Source organism: Ailuropoda melanoleuca, chromosome 6, assembly GCF_002007445.2.
Source record: "Ailuropoda melanoleuca isolate Jingjing chromosome 6, ASM200744v2, whole genome shotgun sequence".
Classification (NCBI taxonomy): domain Eukaryota; kingdom Metazoa; phylum Chordata; class Mammalia; order Carnivora; family Ursidae; genus Ailuropoda; species Ailuropoda melanoleuca.
Window position 1 is genome coordinate 95,037,975 of NC_048223.1, and position 19,155 is coordinate 95,057,129.

General features: G+C 36.3%; 1 protein-coding gene across 3 annotated transcripts in view; it reads left to right on the forward strand.

Moving 5' to 3' along the window:
* Positions 1-17,335, forward strand: part of BTAF1 (B-TFIID TATA-box binding protein associated factor 1) — a 117,979-nt gene extending 100,644 nt beyond the window's left edge. For all 3 annotated transcript variants that reach the window (XM_034662944.1, XM_034662945.1, XM_034662946.1), the window contains 9 exons: positions 98-227; positions 2,304-2,445; positions 2,533-2,663; positions 4,571-4,696; positions 6,300-6,452; positions 11,298-11,509; positions 13,057-13,216; positions 13,599-13,769; positions 15,176-17,335. In XM_034662944.1, the coding sequence (XP_034518835.1) occupies positions 98-227; positions 2,304-2,445; positions 2,533-2,663; positions 4,571-4,696; positions 6,300-6,452; positions 11,298-11,509; positions 13,057-13,216; positions 13,599-13,769; positions 15,176-15,319 (1,369 nt within the window). In that variant the 3' untranslated portion in view covers positions 15,320-17,335. The remainder of the gene's footprint in view (positions 1-97; positions 228-2,303; positions 2,446-2,532; positions 2,664-4,570; positions 4,697-6,299; positions 6,453-11,297; positions 11,510-13,056; positions 13,217-13,598; positions 13,770-15,175) is intronic.
* The last annotated feature ends 1,820 nt before the right edge of the window (positions 17,336-19,155 follow it).

Below are 19,155 nucleotides of genomic sequence, written 5' to 3' on the forward strand. Positions count from 1 at the left end.
AAGAGAGTTAGTTAGTATTTTCCTGCCTGAAAGACTCTTCATATAGTTCTTGCCATATACTAAAAGATGCTAAATTTTTTTGCTTATTCTCCCTTAGGAATATTAAATTTAACTACTGTATTCTTGATGAAGGCCATGTCATCAAAAATGGAAAAACAAAATTGTCAAAAGCAGTAAAACAACTGACTGCTAATTATAGGATTATTCTTTCCGGAACACCAATCCAGGTAATTATTTACTGTTCTCTCTCTTTTTATTTGCCATGTGGAAGGAAGGCTGGACATTTGGTAAAGAAGTATTTTTCTTTTCTTTTCTTTTCTTTTTTTCTTTCTTTTTTTTTTTTTAAGTTTATAGGAATGATAATTTCCAGTAATTGTGTTTTATAATTGTTCATTTGGTATGTAACAGTACCTGAGCAAACTGGGTTTTAAAAGCAATATGAAGGGATACGTGGCTGGTGCAGTCGGGTAAGTGACCGATTCCTGGTTTCAGCTTGGGTCATGATCTCAGGGTCATGAGATTGAGCCCCCGCTCAGGGTGGAGCCCACTTGAGATTCTCTTCTCCCTCTGCTCCTCCCTGCCGTGCTTGTGCTCTCTCTCTCTCTCAAATAAATAAATCTCTTTTTTTAAGATTTTATTTATTTGAGAGAGAGCACAAGCAGGGGGAGGGGCAGAGGAAGAGGGAGAAGCAGACACCCCACTGAGCTGGGAGCCCAGTGTTGGGCTCTATCCCAGGACCCCAAGATTATGACCTGAGCCGAAGGCAGACGCTTAACTGACTGAGCCACCCAGGCGCCCCTAAAATAAATAAATCTTTAAAAAAAAAAAAAAGCAATGTGAAGAGCACTGGTGATGTATGGAATTGTTGAATCACTCTATTGTACACGTGAAACCAATACAACACTGTATGTTAACTATACTGGAATTAAAATAATAAAATGTGATTTTATGCTATGTAAATAGAAGTCTTGTGTCCAAAGTATGGGAGACTAATCAGACTTCATTCCACACTGGCCATTCTCCTTCTGTGGATTTACACTACAATCTGATTTAACATTGAAAGGCTAGAGCTGATTCAGAGGGAATCATCATATAGTAGAGGTGTGGATACCTGGGGTTAGGAGGGAATTTGAAGAGATTATAGAAGCTTGTTTTGGAAAAGGACAGACATGGGTAACTTTATAGAAATCTGATACTTCTGATTCTTTTATCTTCTGGAGGAATTGGTTGCAAATGTTCACACCTAGCTTAGATAGCCAACTCTAATGGGAAGATACCCTTCATCATTCTCCAGAGAGTAGAAGGGTGAACACCAAGTAACCTCTAAGACTCCTTCTGATTCTTAAAAACATTGACAGTTCTTTATTTACATCTTTGTTACTTTTCTTTTAAATTTATTTTTGGTGATGGAGGGAGTATTGTGTTAGGGTTTTGTTCATTAAATGAACGCTTTTTGTTCACAGTATTACTTTCATAACAAGTTTGGTTTTTTGTTTGCTTAAAGGCCCTCTTTCTTTCTTCCTTCCCCACCTGAACATTTTAGCTCTGAAGCTATAAGGGTTTCTGCACTGAAGACCCATGGTAGCCCAGAGTTAGGAGGCAGAGCCTAAGTGGGATTAGAAGTGTCCATATGGGAGGGCAGCCTACCATGGTGAACCAGAGCCTCAGCAGGATGAAGAGGGTTTCTGGAAGGAGATAAGGGGGTGGGATGGTACCTTAGGATCCACACATACTGGGAATGCATCTAAAATGAAAAAGTGCTGATTTCTTTTTTTTTCTTTCTTCCTTTTTTTAAAATGAAACTTTGGCCATAGAATTGGAAAGAACCTATGCTTGTTCGTCATGACCCTTGAATAATGGATAGACTTGACCTATAACGAAACTCTTCTAGGTTTTCCTTAAGAAATAGTGATGTTGGCCAAGTTCTTTAAATCTTGCTGTTAATTTTAGTGTCAAAGATAAAAGATTCAGAAACATACTCATCTTTCTGCTCTTCTGTTTATTACTTGATAGATGCCACCAGTAGGATTTAAACAGTATGGACCAAGGCTTATTCTGGTAGAAGAGACTTGAAAATTCCACCCAATAGGATAGAATATTTTCTCCAAGGATACTGATGTGAATTTTACACATTAAAATACAGACTTACACAATATATGTAAAATGTGTGTGTGTGTGTGTGTGGTTGATTGATTACCCCTGATATATGTCATCATAATGGACTTTCATTAATATTCCATTTTTCAAGTGTAAGGAAATAATCCCAGTACAAAAGATAACTGATGTTCCTTTCTTATATTCAGAACAACGTTTTGGAGCTGTGGTCATTATTTGATTTCCTCATGCCAGGATTTTTGGGGACTGAACGCCAGTTTGCTGCTCGATATGGTAAACCTATATTAGCAAGTAGGGATGCTCGAAGCTCTAGTCGAGAACAAGAAGCAGGTATGAAAAATATATAATTCTATACCATGCAAGTGACTATAACTTATTCCTAACTTTTTTGAAGCCATTTTCTTTTACTGTTAACAGGTGTTCTTGCAATGGATGCACTGCACCGCCAAGTCCTGCCTTTTCTTTTGAGAAGAATGAAAGAAGATGTTTTGCAGGATCTTCCACCCAAAATTATTCAAGACTACTACTGTACTCTTAGTCCTCTTCAGGTTAGAAATCTGGTGATTGTGGTTGTTGGTGGTATGTTTATTAGAATGCTTTGAAAAAGCCATACAACTGTTGAATAAAGGGGATTAGACTTCGGCTTTATCACTCAAATCTAACTTCTACTTTCGTAGACTTTAGGAATATTCTGTTCCAAACAGGTAGAGATAGGACCTGCATGAATCCGTTTGGACATGTGGATATACATTTGAATATATGCATTTTTGAATATGGCATTAAAATAAAAACCAGTGTCATAGTTGCTTTCTTACATGTTGAATTAATCCAAAAAATTGCAAGGTTAAACTGATTAAAAAATGAGCCAATGTTTATAAGGGCAAAAATCTGCCTGTAATGTCATATCTTCACAATGACATTATAGGTATTGTCAATCCCCATTTTTGCAAATAAGAAAAGGCAAGCTCAGAAAATTTAAGTAACTTACTCAAGGTTACATAGCTAATAAATATCAGGGCTGATATTTATTCAAACCTGGGAAGTGGGACTGCATCTCTTTAAAAGTACCGTTGTATTGCCAGTAGATTTTTGAAATAAGGCTTTTGTACAGTTCTGATTTTGTACAGAGACCATTATCAAAGGAATTTATTTTTTTTTTTTCCAAAGGAACTTACTGTATGCCTTTCCCTGTGTAGTATTTTGTGAGGGGAAACTATCCCTTGTCTTAGTAAGACATGGCCAAAATCAGAATTTTCTGTTTTAACTTTAGATTCTAGGTTAGTTTGCATCCATCCATTTCAGTATTATGAGTTGATTTAGTATGATAAAATGAATAAAAGATACACAGACACACCCAGAAACTTACTCTTTCCTCTCCTATCTATACAACTTGAGTTTAGAGCTTAGCAGGACACTAATCTAGATGCTGAGGTCTGTGTAATCATTTATATTATCTACCTCATCTCTCTGGGTCTCCATTCCTCATTTGTAAAAACTGGATTAGGATTTCTTGAAAGGAATATTTTAGGAACAATGAGATGAAGACTTTTTGAAGTACAATAGAGAAGAGGTGCCATATGAAAAAAAGCCATGGTAGGGGCACCTGGCTGGCTCATTCGGTAGAGCATGCAACTCTTGAAAGCAGGGTTGTGAGTTTAAACCCCACGTTGAGTACAGAGATTACTTTTAAAAAAAATCCATGATATGATGGTGTTATAAAACACATTTAAGTAGCCTGGAGGAGAGAAGCTGGGAGGGAAGTGACATTTGGCTTTATTTAGCATTTATGGGTTTTTATACTGACTTCTGTTTTTTAGCACTCTAGATTTTCTTCCGTTTCATTGTGTTTTATCATGTACAAGGCAGGAACCCAGACCCCAAGGTAATGCTTCAACGTTCATGAGTTCTCCTTTTAGGTAGCAATAGTATTCTTTTTACCTTTTTTTTTTTTTTTGAGTTTTATTTCAGAAGTAATCTCTGCACCCTACCTGAGGCTTGAACTCATAGTCCTGAGGTCAAGAGTCACATGCTCAACTAACTGAGCCAGCCAGGCACCCCAGCAATAGTATTCTTTTAAAAGTTGGTCTTTTGGAATGTACTTATAGGGTACCACATAACTTCACTTAGAGAAGATTTTCTCACTTGTAAGGGTTCAGGTTCTCTTTTATTGGTAATGTATTTATCTTCCTCAACAGAGTAGAAAAATTGAGCCTAGGACTGTTTGACTAATTTTTAATATTTTAGCAGCCAAGCTTAATATGTTATACTTGTTCTAAATGTAATTTTAAAGGAATTTACCAAGATGCAGTGGATAATTTGTGATCAGAAGGAAAGCAACGGTATCATACTTTCTTTAATGAGGGTTGGTTTAAATTACTGCTCTTATTGGCATTTGCTAGCTATGTTTTGAATAATTGAAAATATACTTACTGCTTTTGGGGGGGCAATTTTACAGGTTCAGCTCTATGAGGATTTTGCTAAGTCTCGCGCCAAGTGTGATGTTGATGAAACAGTTTCTTCAGCTGCGCTTTCTGAAGAAACTGAAAAACCAAAGCTTAAAGCTACAGGCCATGTATTCCAGGTATAGATTATAGTCTTCTTTTTTAATTCTTGAAGAATCATGTTCTTCAGTGCAGCAATTTTTACATGGAATACTGAAGTGTATGGGTTTATTTAAATTTTTTCAATATTGCGTATACATTGTTGAAAATAAAAGTAATATATTTTCATATTTATAATTAATATTAAAATTATACAAAATGCAGTATATTTTTGTATATTACATGAAGAATTTTAGAGAATCTTTTGCTTTTACATTAAAAAAATATTGGAATGCCTGCTATAAGGCAGTGATTTCTGTAAGGTCAGGGTTTAATTAAAGCAGTGGAAAAAACAAACTGCTTCCTTTGTAACATTGAAAAAGGAGTAAAAAAGTAAAATATGTATTATATAAGAGAAAATAAAGCAGAGTATGGGGTTATACAGTATAGGAGTTGTGGTTTTTCATAAAAACCACAGGATCAGGAATGGCTTCGCTGAGATGATGACATATGAGCAGAGATCTGGAGGATTGAGGCATGCAGATATGTGGGGGGGAAGTGATTCCAGGCAAGGATACCAAAAATACAGACGTCTTGAGACGTGTATGCCTCATGTGCTCAAGAGAATAGCAAATGAAAAAGAGAACGTGTCAACTTTGTCTTTCTGTCCCTTTTGAAATATTCCACCATAGAAAACCTCCCCAAACCCCTTTGCCACCAGTAAATTAAATACTGTAACGTTTTTAAAGATAGAAGAGGAGGGGAAAGGTAAAGTTGTGAAGGCTCATACCTCTACCACAGTTTTTCTTTTTTTTTTTTTAAGATTTTATTTATTTGACAGAGACAGCCAGCGAGAGAGGGAACACAAGCAGGGGGGGTGGGAGAGGAAGAAGGAGGCTCATAGCAGAGGAGCCTGATGTGGGGCTCGATCCCAGAACGCTGGGATCACGCCCAGAGCCGAAGGCAGACGCTTAACGACTGCACCACCCAGGCGCCCCAGTCTACCACAGTTTCTATCATAGTGTCCCGGAGTCTCTTGAGCCTTGTCAGTGGAGCTTTCTAATACAAATCTCAAGATCCAAATCATAAGCCAAGTAAAAGGCAAGAGAAAGAATGTAGCTTAATTAAAGAAGGACCATATAGGGTTCTGATTCTTAAACACAACCACTTGAAATAACTACCTTGTTCCACCTTCCCCTCTCCCTGACTTGCTGAATTAGAATACTGTGTAGGGGAGAGATTTGCAGATTTATAAGGTCCTTGAGAAAATTTTATACCCACTGAAGTTTGAAAAACCCGTAGGAAATCTTTAGGAAATGTTGCCTTATTCCAGAAGCATCTGTAAGCATTATCAGGCACTTTGAATGGGAAAGAGGTCTTTCTGCCATGAGAAGCTCATTGTCTAGTGATGGAGACAGACATAAACTGTACAGTTTATACAAGCTATAAGTACTCTCATATACTGCACAAGAAGCACAGATGAAGGCATCCCAGATGAGAGATTTGAACTGGTTCTTGAAGAATGAGTAGTAGCAAGAAGAGGAAAAATGGCATTCTGTGGATGGAGTAGGATAGGAAAAGATACTGAGACATGGATATTTGTGGCATGTATGGACTTGTATATACTTCTTTTCCCCCTTGAAGGCATTACAGTACTTACGTAAACTGTGCAACCATCCAGCATTAGTCTTAACACCTCAACATCCAGAGTTCAAGAGTACTACTGAAAAACTGGCAGTTCAGAATTCTTCTCTTCATGATATTCAGCATGCCCCTAAACTCTCAGCTTTGAAACAGGTATGTAGGTCTCATGAGTGTTAGATGTGTGTTATACATTCTTGATCTGTAACACTGGGTAAATTTGCTTTTCCAAAAGATTACTGATGTGTTCACAATTTCTTTTATTTTTTAATTTGGTTTGTTCCATTTTTGGTATAGCTTTTTAAAAAACTGTGGTAAATATATATAGTATAAGATACGCCATTTTAACAATGTGTAAGTGTACAATTCTGTGTCATTAATTACATTCGCGGTGTTGGGCAGCTATCACCACTGTTTATTTCCAGAATTTTTCCATCACCTAAACAGAAACTGTACACATTAAGCAGTAACAACTTCCTATTCTCCTTTCCTCCAAACCCTGGTACCCTCTAGTCTACTTGATATCGTAAGTTCTAAATAGATCACGTAAGTGGAATCATCCAATATTTGTGCTTTTGTGACTAGCTTATTTCTCTTGGTTTTCAAGGTTCGTTTGTGTTTGTAGCATGTATCAGTACTTCATTTTTATGGCCGAATAATATTCCATTATTATTATGTATATACCACATTTTGTTCATCTAGCCATGTGTTGAGGGACACTTGGGTTGTTTCTACCTTTTGGCTGTTGTAATACTGCAATGAACATAGGCTAATAAGTATCTGTTTAAACAGCCCCTCTTTTCAGTTCTTTTGGATGTAAACCTAGGAGTGGAATTGCTGGATCTTATAGAAATTCTATGTTTAACTTTTTCAGGGACTGTCAGACTTCTCCACAGTGGTTGTACGATTTACATTCCCATCAGCAATATGCCATTGGTTTCAGTTTCTCCACATCCTAGCCAACTTTTTTTTTTTTTTTTAATATTGTAGCCATCCTAGTAGGTATAAAGTGCTATCTCATTTTTGAAAATGCCTTCTAAGTTCTTGGATCATTTTTAAATTGGATGGTCTGTCCTTTGGTTGAGTTTTAAAAGTTCTTTTATATTCTAGATGTTAAGCCTTTACCAGATACATGATTTTGCAAATATTTTCTCCCATTACTATAGATTATCCTTTCACTTTTTTCAGTAATGTCTTCCCTGGTTTCTGATGAGAAATCCAATGTTGACCTTATTGAGGATTCACCTTTCTCTTGCTGTTTTCAGGACTCTGTTTGAATGGTTTGATTGTAATGTGTGTCAGTATGGTCCTCTGAGATTTATTCGGAGCTGCTTACTCTGCCATTTTGCTCTCTTGGTATATAGCTTTCAGAAACAGAATGTTTTGAAAATTCTAAGATTTCAAAAGGTTAAACTTCTTAAAAGAACCAATTTCAAGCACCAAAATGTTGAGCAAATACATTTAGTTCTAACTCGTCTTAAAAATTAAGAGCTTACTATAAAATCTGGACTTCAGTAATTGTGTTTGCTCTCTGTAGTTATTCTGGCCTAAATTTCATTGAGAATGAACTAATGAAATAAGATTTTAGATTTCATGTGGGTTAATATAGAAAATATTACATAATGACATATATGAAATCTAGGCATGTATCCTTATATCACTAAATGTAAAAGAATGGATTTTTACCATAAAATGGAAGAATGACTTACTGCCTTTAGATTGTTTATATATAGAATAGTTTTATTTGACCAAATTTTGTATATAAAATGTTACAATTTTCTTAACATAGCTGATTTTTTTTTTAAGATTTTATTCATTTATTAGAGAGTGAGCACTAGTGGGGAAGAGGGACAGAATGAGAGGGAGAAGCAGACTGCCCCCAATGTGGGACTTGATCCCAGAACCCTGGGATCACGACCTGAGCCAAGGGCAGACGCTTAACTGATTGGGCCATCTAGGCGCCCACATAGTGGATACATTAGAAAGCCCTAAGATAAACTTAGTCAAGGAATCAGCTAATTAGATTTCCAAAAAATGTTTAATTTCATCCACTTTAATTATATGCTTTAGTTTATCCTTTTGCACATTATTTTTTTCCCCCTGCAGTTAGTACTTAAACTGATGTCTCATTTTAGAATGCTTCTTGTTATTCTGAAGTGTCTGGAATTAAAATGCTTAGGAACTCTGCAGCTTAGGCCCAGATTGTTTCTGGCCATACTTATGGAGTACTTTTCTAGAACCCGTCTTTTCCATTTTCCCAGGTCTTTGCAGCCATTCAGAGCAAAGGTTCTGTCTTAGGGGAGAAAGAACTAGCTTGCTTTCATCTAAAATATGTATATTCTCTGAATTAGGGGAGAAGTCTTATTTGCTTTTTAAAAAATCTGGCACTAGAAATATAAACATGTTTATCAGCAAGTAATAGTGCCAGAATTATCTAATATTGCCAGAATTTTAAAATCTCAGAATACTGGATTGGTGAACTGAAACTGTAGGTAAAATTTAATAGAAATAAGCAAAGTCAGCTTTAAACTAAGGTACGGATTCTGTCAGACTTGGCAAACATTTCATGTAGTGTAAAGTTGAGTTTGATTTGATGGCAGGTTCACTATAAACTTGTTGTATGACTTAGTTACTGGTAAATAAAGCTCATATGATCTTGGGCGGGACTAATAATAATGTAATGGCCAAAATGAGAGCATCATAGTTTCACTGTCTTTTATATCTGTCACACGAGATTTTGAGTATCATTTATAGTTCTGAGCACTCCTCTAAGTGGAAGATCAAAAGAATCTGGAAACCATCGTATATGAGGGCAAGATAAAATTGCTCTCTAGGGAGGCAGCTGGCCTCTCAGACACCTATATCAGGTGGCCTTGGTAACCATTTTCTAGACTCTAGTAATCAATTTTTCAAGGCTGCAAACTAGATTTTGCCAGAATACTTGGAGTTCATCAGTCTCTCAGGGCAAACTCAGGTTATAAGATATTAGTGGGAAAATGAGAAAGCCAGTTCTGCCAGACAAGAATATTTATGTCAGATGAGATGTCCATATACATCCAGTAGGATAGCTACACTGAAAGAAGATATTAGGAAGACTGTATGGTAAGTGTGGACTTGGGAGAAGTTTTAGGTGGATGTTCTTATTATGACTCGTTATCTGTAAGGTTTGATATTGTTGCCTAAGGGATTAAGGTAATTGAATGTGCATGACACACACATTCTGATAACTTCTCACTCTCTAGAATTCCTTTTATATAAAGAAGCCATGTAGAATGTTCCACTGATATCACAGTCTTTATACTGAGTACCACCCAGTATTACTCTCCTAAAACACCCCAGATTTTTAAGAACAAAGATAGGAATCTGATTGCAGATTTAGGGGTAAGGGATAGAGATAATTACATTTATCAGATTTCTTTAGTCTACCTGGAGGAGTTCCTTGGTAGTATGTATACCCTATGTGTACTCTATATCAGGGAGGGGGGAAAGATTAGGGCAATCTAATTAAAATTTACAATTTAAGGACTATTAAGGTAGAAGAGAAAGAACATCTGTTCTTCCCCCAGCATCAAATATGACAACACATGTGAAGTGTTACCTACCAGATGGGCTCATTAGAGACTCAGTGCCCAAAGTTTTTATTGGGTCTGATCAAATAGATTCCAAAATTCTAGACTTCCAGAAAGCAAGCCAGTCTCAGTATAATCATATTGTTTGCACAACAGTTTAAGCATAGTAGGCTACCCTTATCAGGTAGGAAACAATGGAAAGACTCAAAATGCAAGTTGCAAGACCTGTTTTAGCTAAGGACAGACCTTGCAAGTTGGACTTTCTAAGAAAAGCATTTCAGGTCTGTTATGTTAGCTTTTTTCTGCACAATACTCCAAGAAATTTACATTGAATTTGGAGTTTACCTGGGTGGCCTTTTGGTTATCTTGCCCATCTGAGCTTTTGCTTTTCTAAGTAACTTTCAGGAGTAGAAAGGAGAAAGCCTCTTGCATTAAGATCTTACATTTTGGACAGAATTCACTATCTTATGGTCCTAGGAATAAAGAAGATTAATACTGGGTACTTTAGTTTCCCAAAAAGATACCAACATGATTCTCTTGGATTTTGTTCACTTCTTCCTTTATTGTACCTGTTGTGTGCCAGGCACTAAACCAATGTAGCTGGAACTACAGAAGATATACAGCAGCATAGTTCTTGCTGTTAAAGATGCTGGTCGCTAGCTATAGTAGTAAGCTCAGGAATCCAGGAGATCTCACTAGATGCTTTTGGTTCCCTTTTTTGTAATTTTGATTTCTGCCAGATTGAGCTGCTCCATTATGTTTTCTTCATACTGTTCTTTCTTTTCTTTTTTTTTTTTTTAATTAAGTAGGCTCCACAGCCAATGTGGGGCTTGAACTCAGGACCCTGAGATCAAGAGTCAACATGCTCTACTGACTGAGCCAGCCAGGCATCCCCACTCTGTTCTTTTATAAGTTTTCATGAACCATTTTGCCGGAGATCTTCATTTCCTCTCTTTCAGATTTTATTTATCAGAGAGAGCGAGGGAGAGCACAAGCAAGGGGAGTGGCAGGCAGAGGGAGAAGCAGACTCCCTGCTGAGCAGGGAGCCCGATGTGGGACTTGATCCCAAGACCCTGGGATCATGACCTGAGCCAAAGGCACTCAACTGACTGAGCCATCCAGGCGCCCCATGGAGATCTTCATTTTTAATAAACATTTATTGAGACTCTAGTGAGCCTCGGGTAACTCAGGAAAGGGGAGAAGGGCCTATTCGAGAACCTCCTGAAGAGGTGTTTGGGAAATTCTAAGCCTGAACACCGCAAAAACTAGTTCCAGAGGCTGCAGGTTAACAGACTACAGCCCAGAGGGCTGATCTGCTTCCCAGGTGACAGATAAGCTTAACCTTTCCGTACCACAGGAGAAGTATTTGTCACAGTGAAATGGGTTGCCTGCTTTATTGAATACCTGTGTAACAGTTGATTCTTTCTTCAAGTTGCTGTTGGACTGTGGTTTGGGAAATGGCAGCACTTCAGAGAGTGGCACAGAGTCCATTGTTGCCCAGCACAGGATACTGATCTTCTGTCAGCTTAAAAGCATGCTTGATATAGTGGAACATGATCTTCTCAAACCTCACTTACCCTCTGTCACTTACCTGAGATTAGATGGCAGCATACCTCCTGGTCAGAGGCATTCCATTGTTTCACGGTAAGTGGCTTCTAAAAGTCTTAGAAAGGAAGCTATAGTCAGTTATTACTTACACAGACGTTTGCCTTATGAAACTTTCTTTGGCTTAATATCTACACATGGGTTGAATTATACAATAACAAAACACAACTAAACCCATTTTAAAATACAGAACTCCAGAAATACAATTGAATAGTTCTAGTTAAAGAAAAAGCATGACAATGCTAGGAAAGCACTCTGAAGGGCATGGAAGAAATTAAAAGCATCAACAAAAGATAGAGACAACGACTTTCCCCCTTACCTTTTTTGGGGGTTAGGGTAGGAGGAAACAAACAAGTGGCTTAGCTACTTGATCTCTAACATCCCTGTGTCTCTGCTGAGAACAAGTTGGAAGCCAGCCCAGGTAGGAAGCAGAATTGGTGAGTGCAGTGTTAAAGTGTGGTCTGCATTCTCTACTTTAGAAACCTCAAGGGTTGGGTTTTTAAATGGAAATTCCTAGGTTTTGTCCCAGACCTGCTGACTTTAAGAGTGAGTTTTTTTTTTTTTTTAAACAAGCATCTCTAAGAGATTTTTAGGCATAGTAGTATTAGAGACCCACAAAGGGGCTTTGGAGGCAGACAAACCCAGGTTTGACTCCTGACTCTAGACACGTTTGGTTGGGCTTATTTATCAAAAATGATAATATCTATAAGGACAATGATAATATCCTTATGGAGCTATTGTAACAACGTAATGCACATAAAGTACAAAAGCCCATCGTTAGATTCATAGTGAGAATGGAATAAATGTTAGTTTGGTAATAAAGTTAGTTTTTCTTTTTCCTAGAAGTTATTAGATGTCAGAACTTTTATCTGTATCTTCTAGGATTAGCACAATAGTAGCAACCACCTCATCCTCTAGTCTTCCTGGCTGATCTACCCTTGCGCCCAAATCTTCTGTCTCTACATGTTAAAGGTTCATAGTTGGGTTTTGTCTTCATTAGTGTTTAATTACATTTTTTCAAGTTAGTCTTTATCTGGCATCCTAAAATACAACCCAGTTGACTTGTTTTTTGTGAAATTTCTAGAATACATTCTTAATATTACTGAATATATATGTACATTAAAAGAAGATCGTTTCATCTCAAGTGGTCACAGAAATGTCCACATCATATTTTTTTTTAAGTAAGCTCTGTGCCCAGTGTGGGGCTTGAACTTACAACCCTGAGATCAAGAGTCATATGCTCTACTGACTGAACCAGCCAGGCACCCCCATATCACAGATTTTTTTTTTTTTTTAAGATTATTTGAGAGAGCAAGCAAGCATGCAAGTGGGAGGAGGGGCAGAGGGAAAGAGAGACTAGAATCTCAAGCAGACTGCTCCTGAGCGTGGAGCCCAGTGTGGGGCTTGAGATCATGACCTGAGCCAAAACCAAGAGTTGGACGCTTAACCCACTGAGCCATCTAGGCACCTCCCCCATATCATAGATTTTTAAAGCAGTGTTATCATTTGTGCTCTTTAAACAGTCAAGTTTGTTACAGAAACCTTAAAAATGTACTAATTTTATTTTTTAATATCTATACTTTTAGGTTTAATAATGATCCATCCATAGACGTTCTTTTACTTACAACTCATGTTGGCGGCCTGGGGCTTAACTTAACAGGCGCTGACACAGTAGTATTTGTGGAACACGACTGGAATCCTATGCGTGATCTACAAGCCATGGACCGGGCCCATCGCATTGGGCAGGTAAAAAGTCATCACTCACAGGTGTTATCTTGTACCCCGGGAAAAATACTCACCCAAAAAAGCCAGGAAGCCATGGTTTAAGTTCCTTTTCTGATACTAAGTGTTGTGACCTTAGGAAGTCATCCAATCTGTGGTACCACTTCTTCATGCATTAAATAAGGTACTTGGGCTAAGGAAACCTTGGACACTGTCCCTTCCTAATACTTAATTCTCTGCAAAATGATAAAATTTGAAGCTCATGAAGCCAGAGAAAGAAAATCCAATCCTAACTAGATAGTAGTTAAGTACTTGGTTCAAGTATGAGAGCCCCCCTGCCTTGGTGAACCTCAAAGCTTATCAGTTTATTTATACTACAGTTGTTTAACTTCTTTTTGTCATTCAGAAACGTGTGGTTAACGTGTACCGATTGATAACGAGAGGAACGTTGGAAGAGAAAATAATGGGTTTGCAGAAATTCAAGATGAACATAGCAAATACTGTTATTAGCCAAGAGAATTCTAGTCTGCAGAGTATGGGGACAGATCAACTTCTTGATCTGTTTACTCTTGATAAGGTAAAGAACTTACACAATTTGCTTTATCTTTAATGTGTTCACAGACTTCCTGGGACTGCTTGGTGAAAGTATTAAAGAAAGCAGCAAAAGGCATTCACTTTAGTATTAACTAGGCAACCCTTTGAGGGAATTTTTGATGTCCAGATAAAACTCTTGTTTTGACTTTCTGATTGCTGTCTTTAGTGTCTTGCCTCAAGGTTTCTTAGCCCTTTGCTGCTAAAAGACAGCTATCACTGGAGTCAGCTAGACCTGGGTCTGTGTTTCTTGCCCTGCCTATTAACTCGTAACCTGTGGCAAATTAACTTGTCTGCTCAGAAACTTCTGTGCCCTTAGGAGGATAAAAATGCTGGTATCACTACATGGTTGTGAAGATAAAATTAAATAGTATATGTAAGCACTTAGAAAAGGTACTTAGTATAGAGTCTCAATAAATAGTAGCCATTATTGTTATTTTGGGTGATGGAGCTAATACATCAGATAACAGTCCGTAATCAAAAGATGCAACAGCTTAGAAATATGGGTATAATAATGTAAAACCAATAGTGTTGGATTTAAAGTCCTGCATAGGTTCAGAAAATCCACTGCACACTCAGTATAAATTATGGTGAGAAATGACCTTACATAATTAAACTAGCTCTAAGAATTGTAATGTCCAAATATGAGAGAAAGTAGTTCCATTGTACTCTGTGTTAAACCCACATTTAGAATATTATGTCTGGTGCTGGGTGCTGCATTTTAAACAGTAATTAATATGTAAATACTAAAGAGATGGCCCAGATGGAGGAAGGTTGTTCAGTCATGTCATGTAAGTAAGGTTGAATAAGATACATGTAATCTACAAAAAAGAAGGCTCAAAGAAACCTGGATTGCTATTTTCAAATAGCTTTTATTCTGTCTGAAAGAATATTCCTATGGGTGACTTTTAGCAAGCAGAACTGTGCGATGTTCCAAGGAAGCAAAAGCTATTGCCATAAAGGACCTTTTTATGATAATTGGCAAAATTTTAATATGGACTGTATAACAGTATTAAGTTTCCTTAATTTGATCATTATACGTTGATTATGTAAGAGAACATCCTTGTTCTTAAGAATATAGGATGATTCCTGTCTAGGGATAAAAAGGCATAATATCTACAACTTACCTCTCAAATGGTTTGGGAGAAAAGCTGATAATTTATTCATCTAATATATATACAATTAACAATGAGTATGAGTTCTTTGTACTTATAATTCTTCCTAAATAAAAAGCTTAAAATGATAAAACTGTTAACCTATTTTCCCACAGTCCTATCTTATGAGATCACAAACCTGCACATCACTTGAAGTGTTTAACTCTGTTGAATGAGTGCAGTGTTATTTCTGAAGTTCATCATCTTTCATTTTATCTTTCTGCCAATTTTTCTTAAGGATGGCAAAGCAGAAAAAGCTGACACCTCTACTTCTGGAAAAGCAAGTATGAAATCAATTCTTGAAAACCTGAGTGATCTTTGGGATCAAGAGCAATATGATTCAGAATACAGCCTGGAAAATTTTATGCATTCTCTCAAGTAACCATCAAATATTGTAAATGCAATTGCTGCTAGTTCAGTTACATTTCTGCTGATATTCAGCAAATTTCAAAGTTTATGGTGAACTTTTAGCTCAATGTGTAAATAGATCTGAAGAATATTCAGCATAACGCTGGTTCTTGTTTCACTGGGGGGAACAAGTTATTCTCAAATATTTGCACTGTATTAAATTTAAATGTTAATGTGAAATGGTTTAAATTTTACATGCTGAATAGCTGCAGAGCAGAGGAACCAAACCAGGTTTACATGTGCTACCATGAGGTGTTCTTACTGGGAACGAGCCTCCTATCTTTACATAGTCACTTTGTACAGGATAATATCCATGAGTACTTTAGTGTTCATGTACATTTTTTCTTTTAAATAGAACTTGTTTTTATAAATGATTAAAAATAGGGCTTTTTTTGTATAAAAGCCTTAATGAGCCATAATTTTAAGAATAATGACATGATATTGGTCACTCTTGGAACATGAAAATCTTAGACAATGAATTGAACCTGGCCCTTGGTGGAAACCTTTATATATTTAATGCAGATGCATAGTGTTTTTCAAATCTTTAACATCATTTTGTCAACTTTTAAAATATATCAACTATTCTAAATACAGGTAATGGTCTATTTAAGGCTATCATAACATCCTATTAATAGGGTGTTTTTTTAATTTATCTAATGGCTAGGATATAGCCAGATTCAGAGAACATATGTACTCAATAGGTTTCAATCATATATATATATGATTCATATATATATAATATATTTTTTGTAACTATGAACATATACAGTTTTCCAGAAGTAGATTTTACACTGTTTAGAATTCCAAAACCTATGGTGAAAAGACTGTTTATTGTAGTAATGCATGACCGAAGCATAAAAGGGAGAAATAATTCCTTTATATACACAAACATACATAAATACACATATCTATATGCACAGACATACCTATCCTGCATCCTACAAGGTGCTTGGTATTGGCACTAAAATCATGTAGTTATACTGGGCAGCAATAATAATTGGGCATGAAGTTGATTAGTGTTAGAAAAGTGAGCTCAATGGTGAGGGTGGGTATATGTATATAGATATGCATGTATGTGTATGTATATAATTTTATAAATTTCACACATAAATTAATACATGCCTATGTGCATAGATATGTATGGGATATATTTGTATATATGTGTACAGGTAATAAACATCCCCAAGGTTTGTGGCTGGCCATACATATAGGCATCGGTTTAAAAACCATCAGACCTCAGCTGTAAAACAACTTTTTTGTTTAAAATCATTAAAGTTACACTGTTCTGCAGCATTTAGACATGGACATTTGTCACATTTCAGTAGCTTTGACAACCATACTGTAACATTAAACCTAGCATTCCACAGAGAATAAAAAAAACAAGATTGAAACTGTAAAATATATGCAACTGTGTGTTATTTGTAGGAAATACCACTAGAAAAAGCAAAAGACTAAAATTATTCAGATATAAAAGCTCAACACCTTTTTTTCTTACTAAATGGTTATTTCTTCACTGTTTAGTATTTATATTCAGATTATAGAAGACAAAAGGAAATTCTTACCTAGAACATCCATCGTAATAGCACTGGGTAGCTGAACCAGTATACCTGAGTTAAATATTTGCCATTTACATAAGCCACCTATTTAACATAGCTCATAATAACCGATGTTTTCTAGGAATATGTAGGCAACAATGTATAATTAAAGAAATAGGAAGGAGCAAAAGAATTCACACCATAAAAGTTAAAGGTCTTTTTCAATTGGAAAGGTCAGATATTTAGATTGTTTAAATTTTGAGAGCATAAAATATTTCTAGTAGCACGCATAGACAGCAAAGTGCCCCTCAATGGAAAAAGATGGGTTGGAGGTCAGAGGAAGACTCCTTAGTGTGACTGTAACATTTAAAAAAACGAAAAACAAAAACCCTCTTTTGAATTGTATAAAATTAAATCACACATTCCAGCTTTCCAAATAAACAGGTAAGAACTAAGTGTTCTCAGTTAATTGAACCACTTAAAATCACAGTAGTATTAGGAATAATGGATACATAGGGAAAACTGAACTGACTGGTATATGATATTAATTTTGTGGATAAGGATAGGGTAGGTAACTTTTTTAAAAAAGTGTGCATGTGGGAAACAAAATAAGCATAAGAGAATGTTAATATTTTAAGATGAGTAATGGGTCCATTGTACTAGTTCCCTTGTTTTGTGTTTATTTTTAACTTTTTGAAATTTTCCATAATGATCAGTCATCAGTAATATTTACAGGAAAATCTTACATTTTTAGCACTAAAGAAATACTAAAATTTGAGGTTCTGGGTATAATTTTTGTTACATGTATATATCCAAAAACATTTCCCAAAAAACTAGTCTTTCAGCAAGAGCTTATTATAATGGTAACATGGGTAAGTCTCTGATGTTGGGACCAATTGAACCAGTGCAGTATAGCCTTATTCCTTCTGGGTGGTTATATAAGCTTATTCAAAAGTAAACACTTTTAATAACACTTTATGAACTATACAAAATAGAGGCAAAAGTGGGGTAACTAAGTAATAGAAGTTACAGAAAAGCAGCTAGTGTGGCATTACACATCTGTTAGAAATACTTAATCCCAATACAATCTTATACCTCCTGATTAAAGGTAGATCTCAGTTTCTCAGAATATATACTGGCATTGGTGGAATCTAAAGTGAAATTGATTGCAGAAACATCTGTTACCAAGTGCCAGATACTCATTGTGAATCTATAAAGCAAAAACGTAGAGTTTTGCCACTTAATAGAAATGTTTGCTATTCACACAAATCAGTGTCCATCTTCATTTCTTAAAATGAAAAAAATTGCCTCCTACTTTAAGACAGATTCCTGCCAGTGTGTGGTAGATTCCCTCAAACCAGTGAAGTTCCATTGAAGAATGTAGGGGCTGAGATCTTATAACCAGTGTAGGGACAAGAGATTTGGTTTCAGGTTTTAGCAGAAAATGGAACTATAACTTAATTCCCTTTATAAAGCATCATAGAGCTCATGTATTCAAATGGGACTCCCACAAATTGTCCATCAGCCCAGAAACACAGTCTATGAGAAATCAGAGTCCTAGACTTGTACCACAGGTTAAGTTTAAGGTCTGGGTTTATGCTAAGCGTATACTGTAGAAACCACAAATCAAGAAAATAACAATTCTGGAACCCCAGCAGAAGCAAATATAAAATTGCCATTTAGGGACAGTTTCAGATTAGGGTCCCATTGTACTACCATAGGGGGAAAGATTCTAAGATTAAGCTTACACAGACAATCTATATGAGGGAGAGAACTACAGGACGAAAAAGTCAGGAGATGCAAATAGAATTAGTTCTTAACTGCAAATAGAAGAATCTCAACGACTGTAAAGTAATATGATTAAGACAATTAAATATAAAAAAGGCAAATTTCATGAAAGATCCATAAATGAGTACTACAATTGAAAATTTGATAGTTATCAAGGCAGATTTGACACAACAGGAGAGACTCTGAACTGGGAGATTGATCTTACAAAATCACCTACAATGGGATATGGAGATGAATTAATAGAAACCATGAAAGAGCAGGCAAAAATCCTGGGAGATGGGATGAAAGCATCTAATATACACTAAACAGGAGGTCCAGAAGGAAAGGGAGATTATGGGACAAGAGACAAGAAGTCACCTTTGACCTACATCTATTTCTTGTACATCCCTGCATCCAGTCCAGCAGCAACTTGTACCATCTCTAGCTCTAAGATAAATTCCAAATCTGTTCATCTTTCTCCATTACTACTCCTATAATTTCCATCATC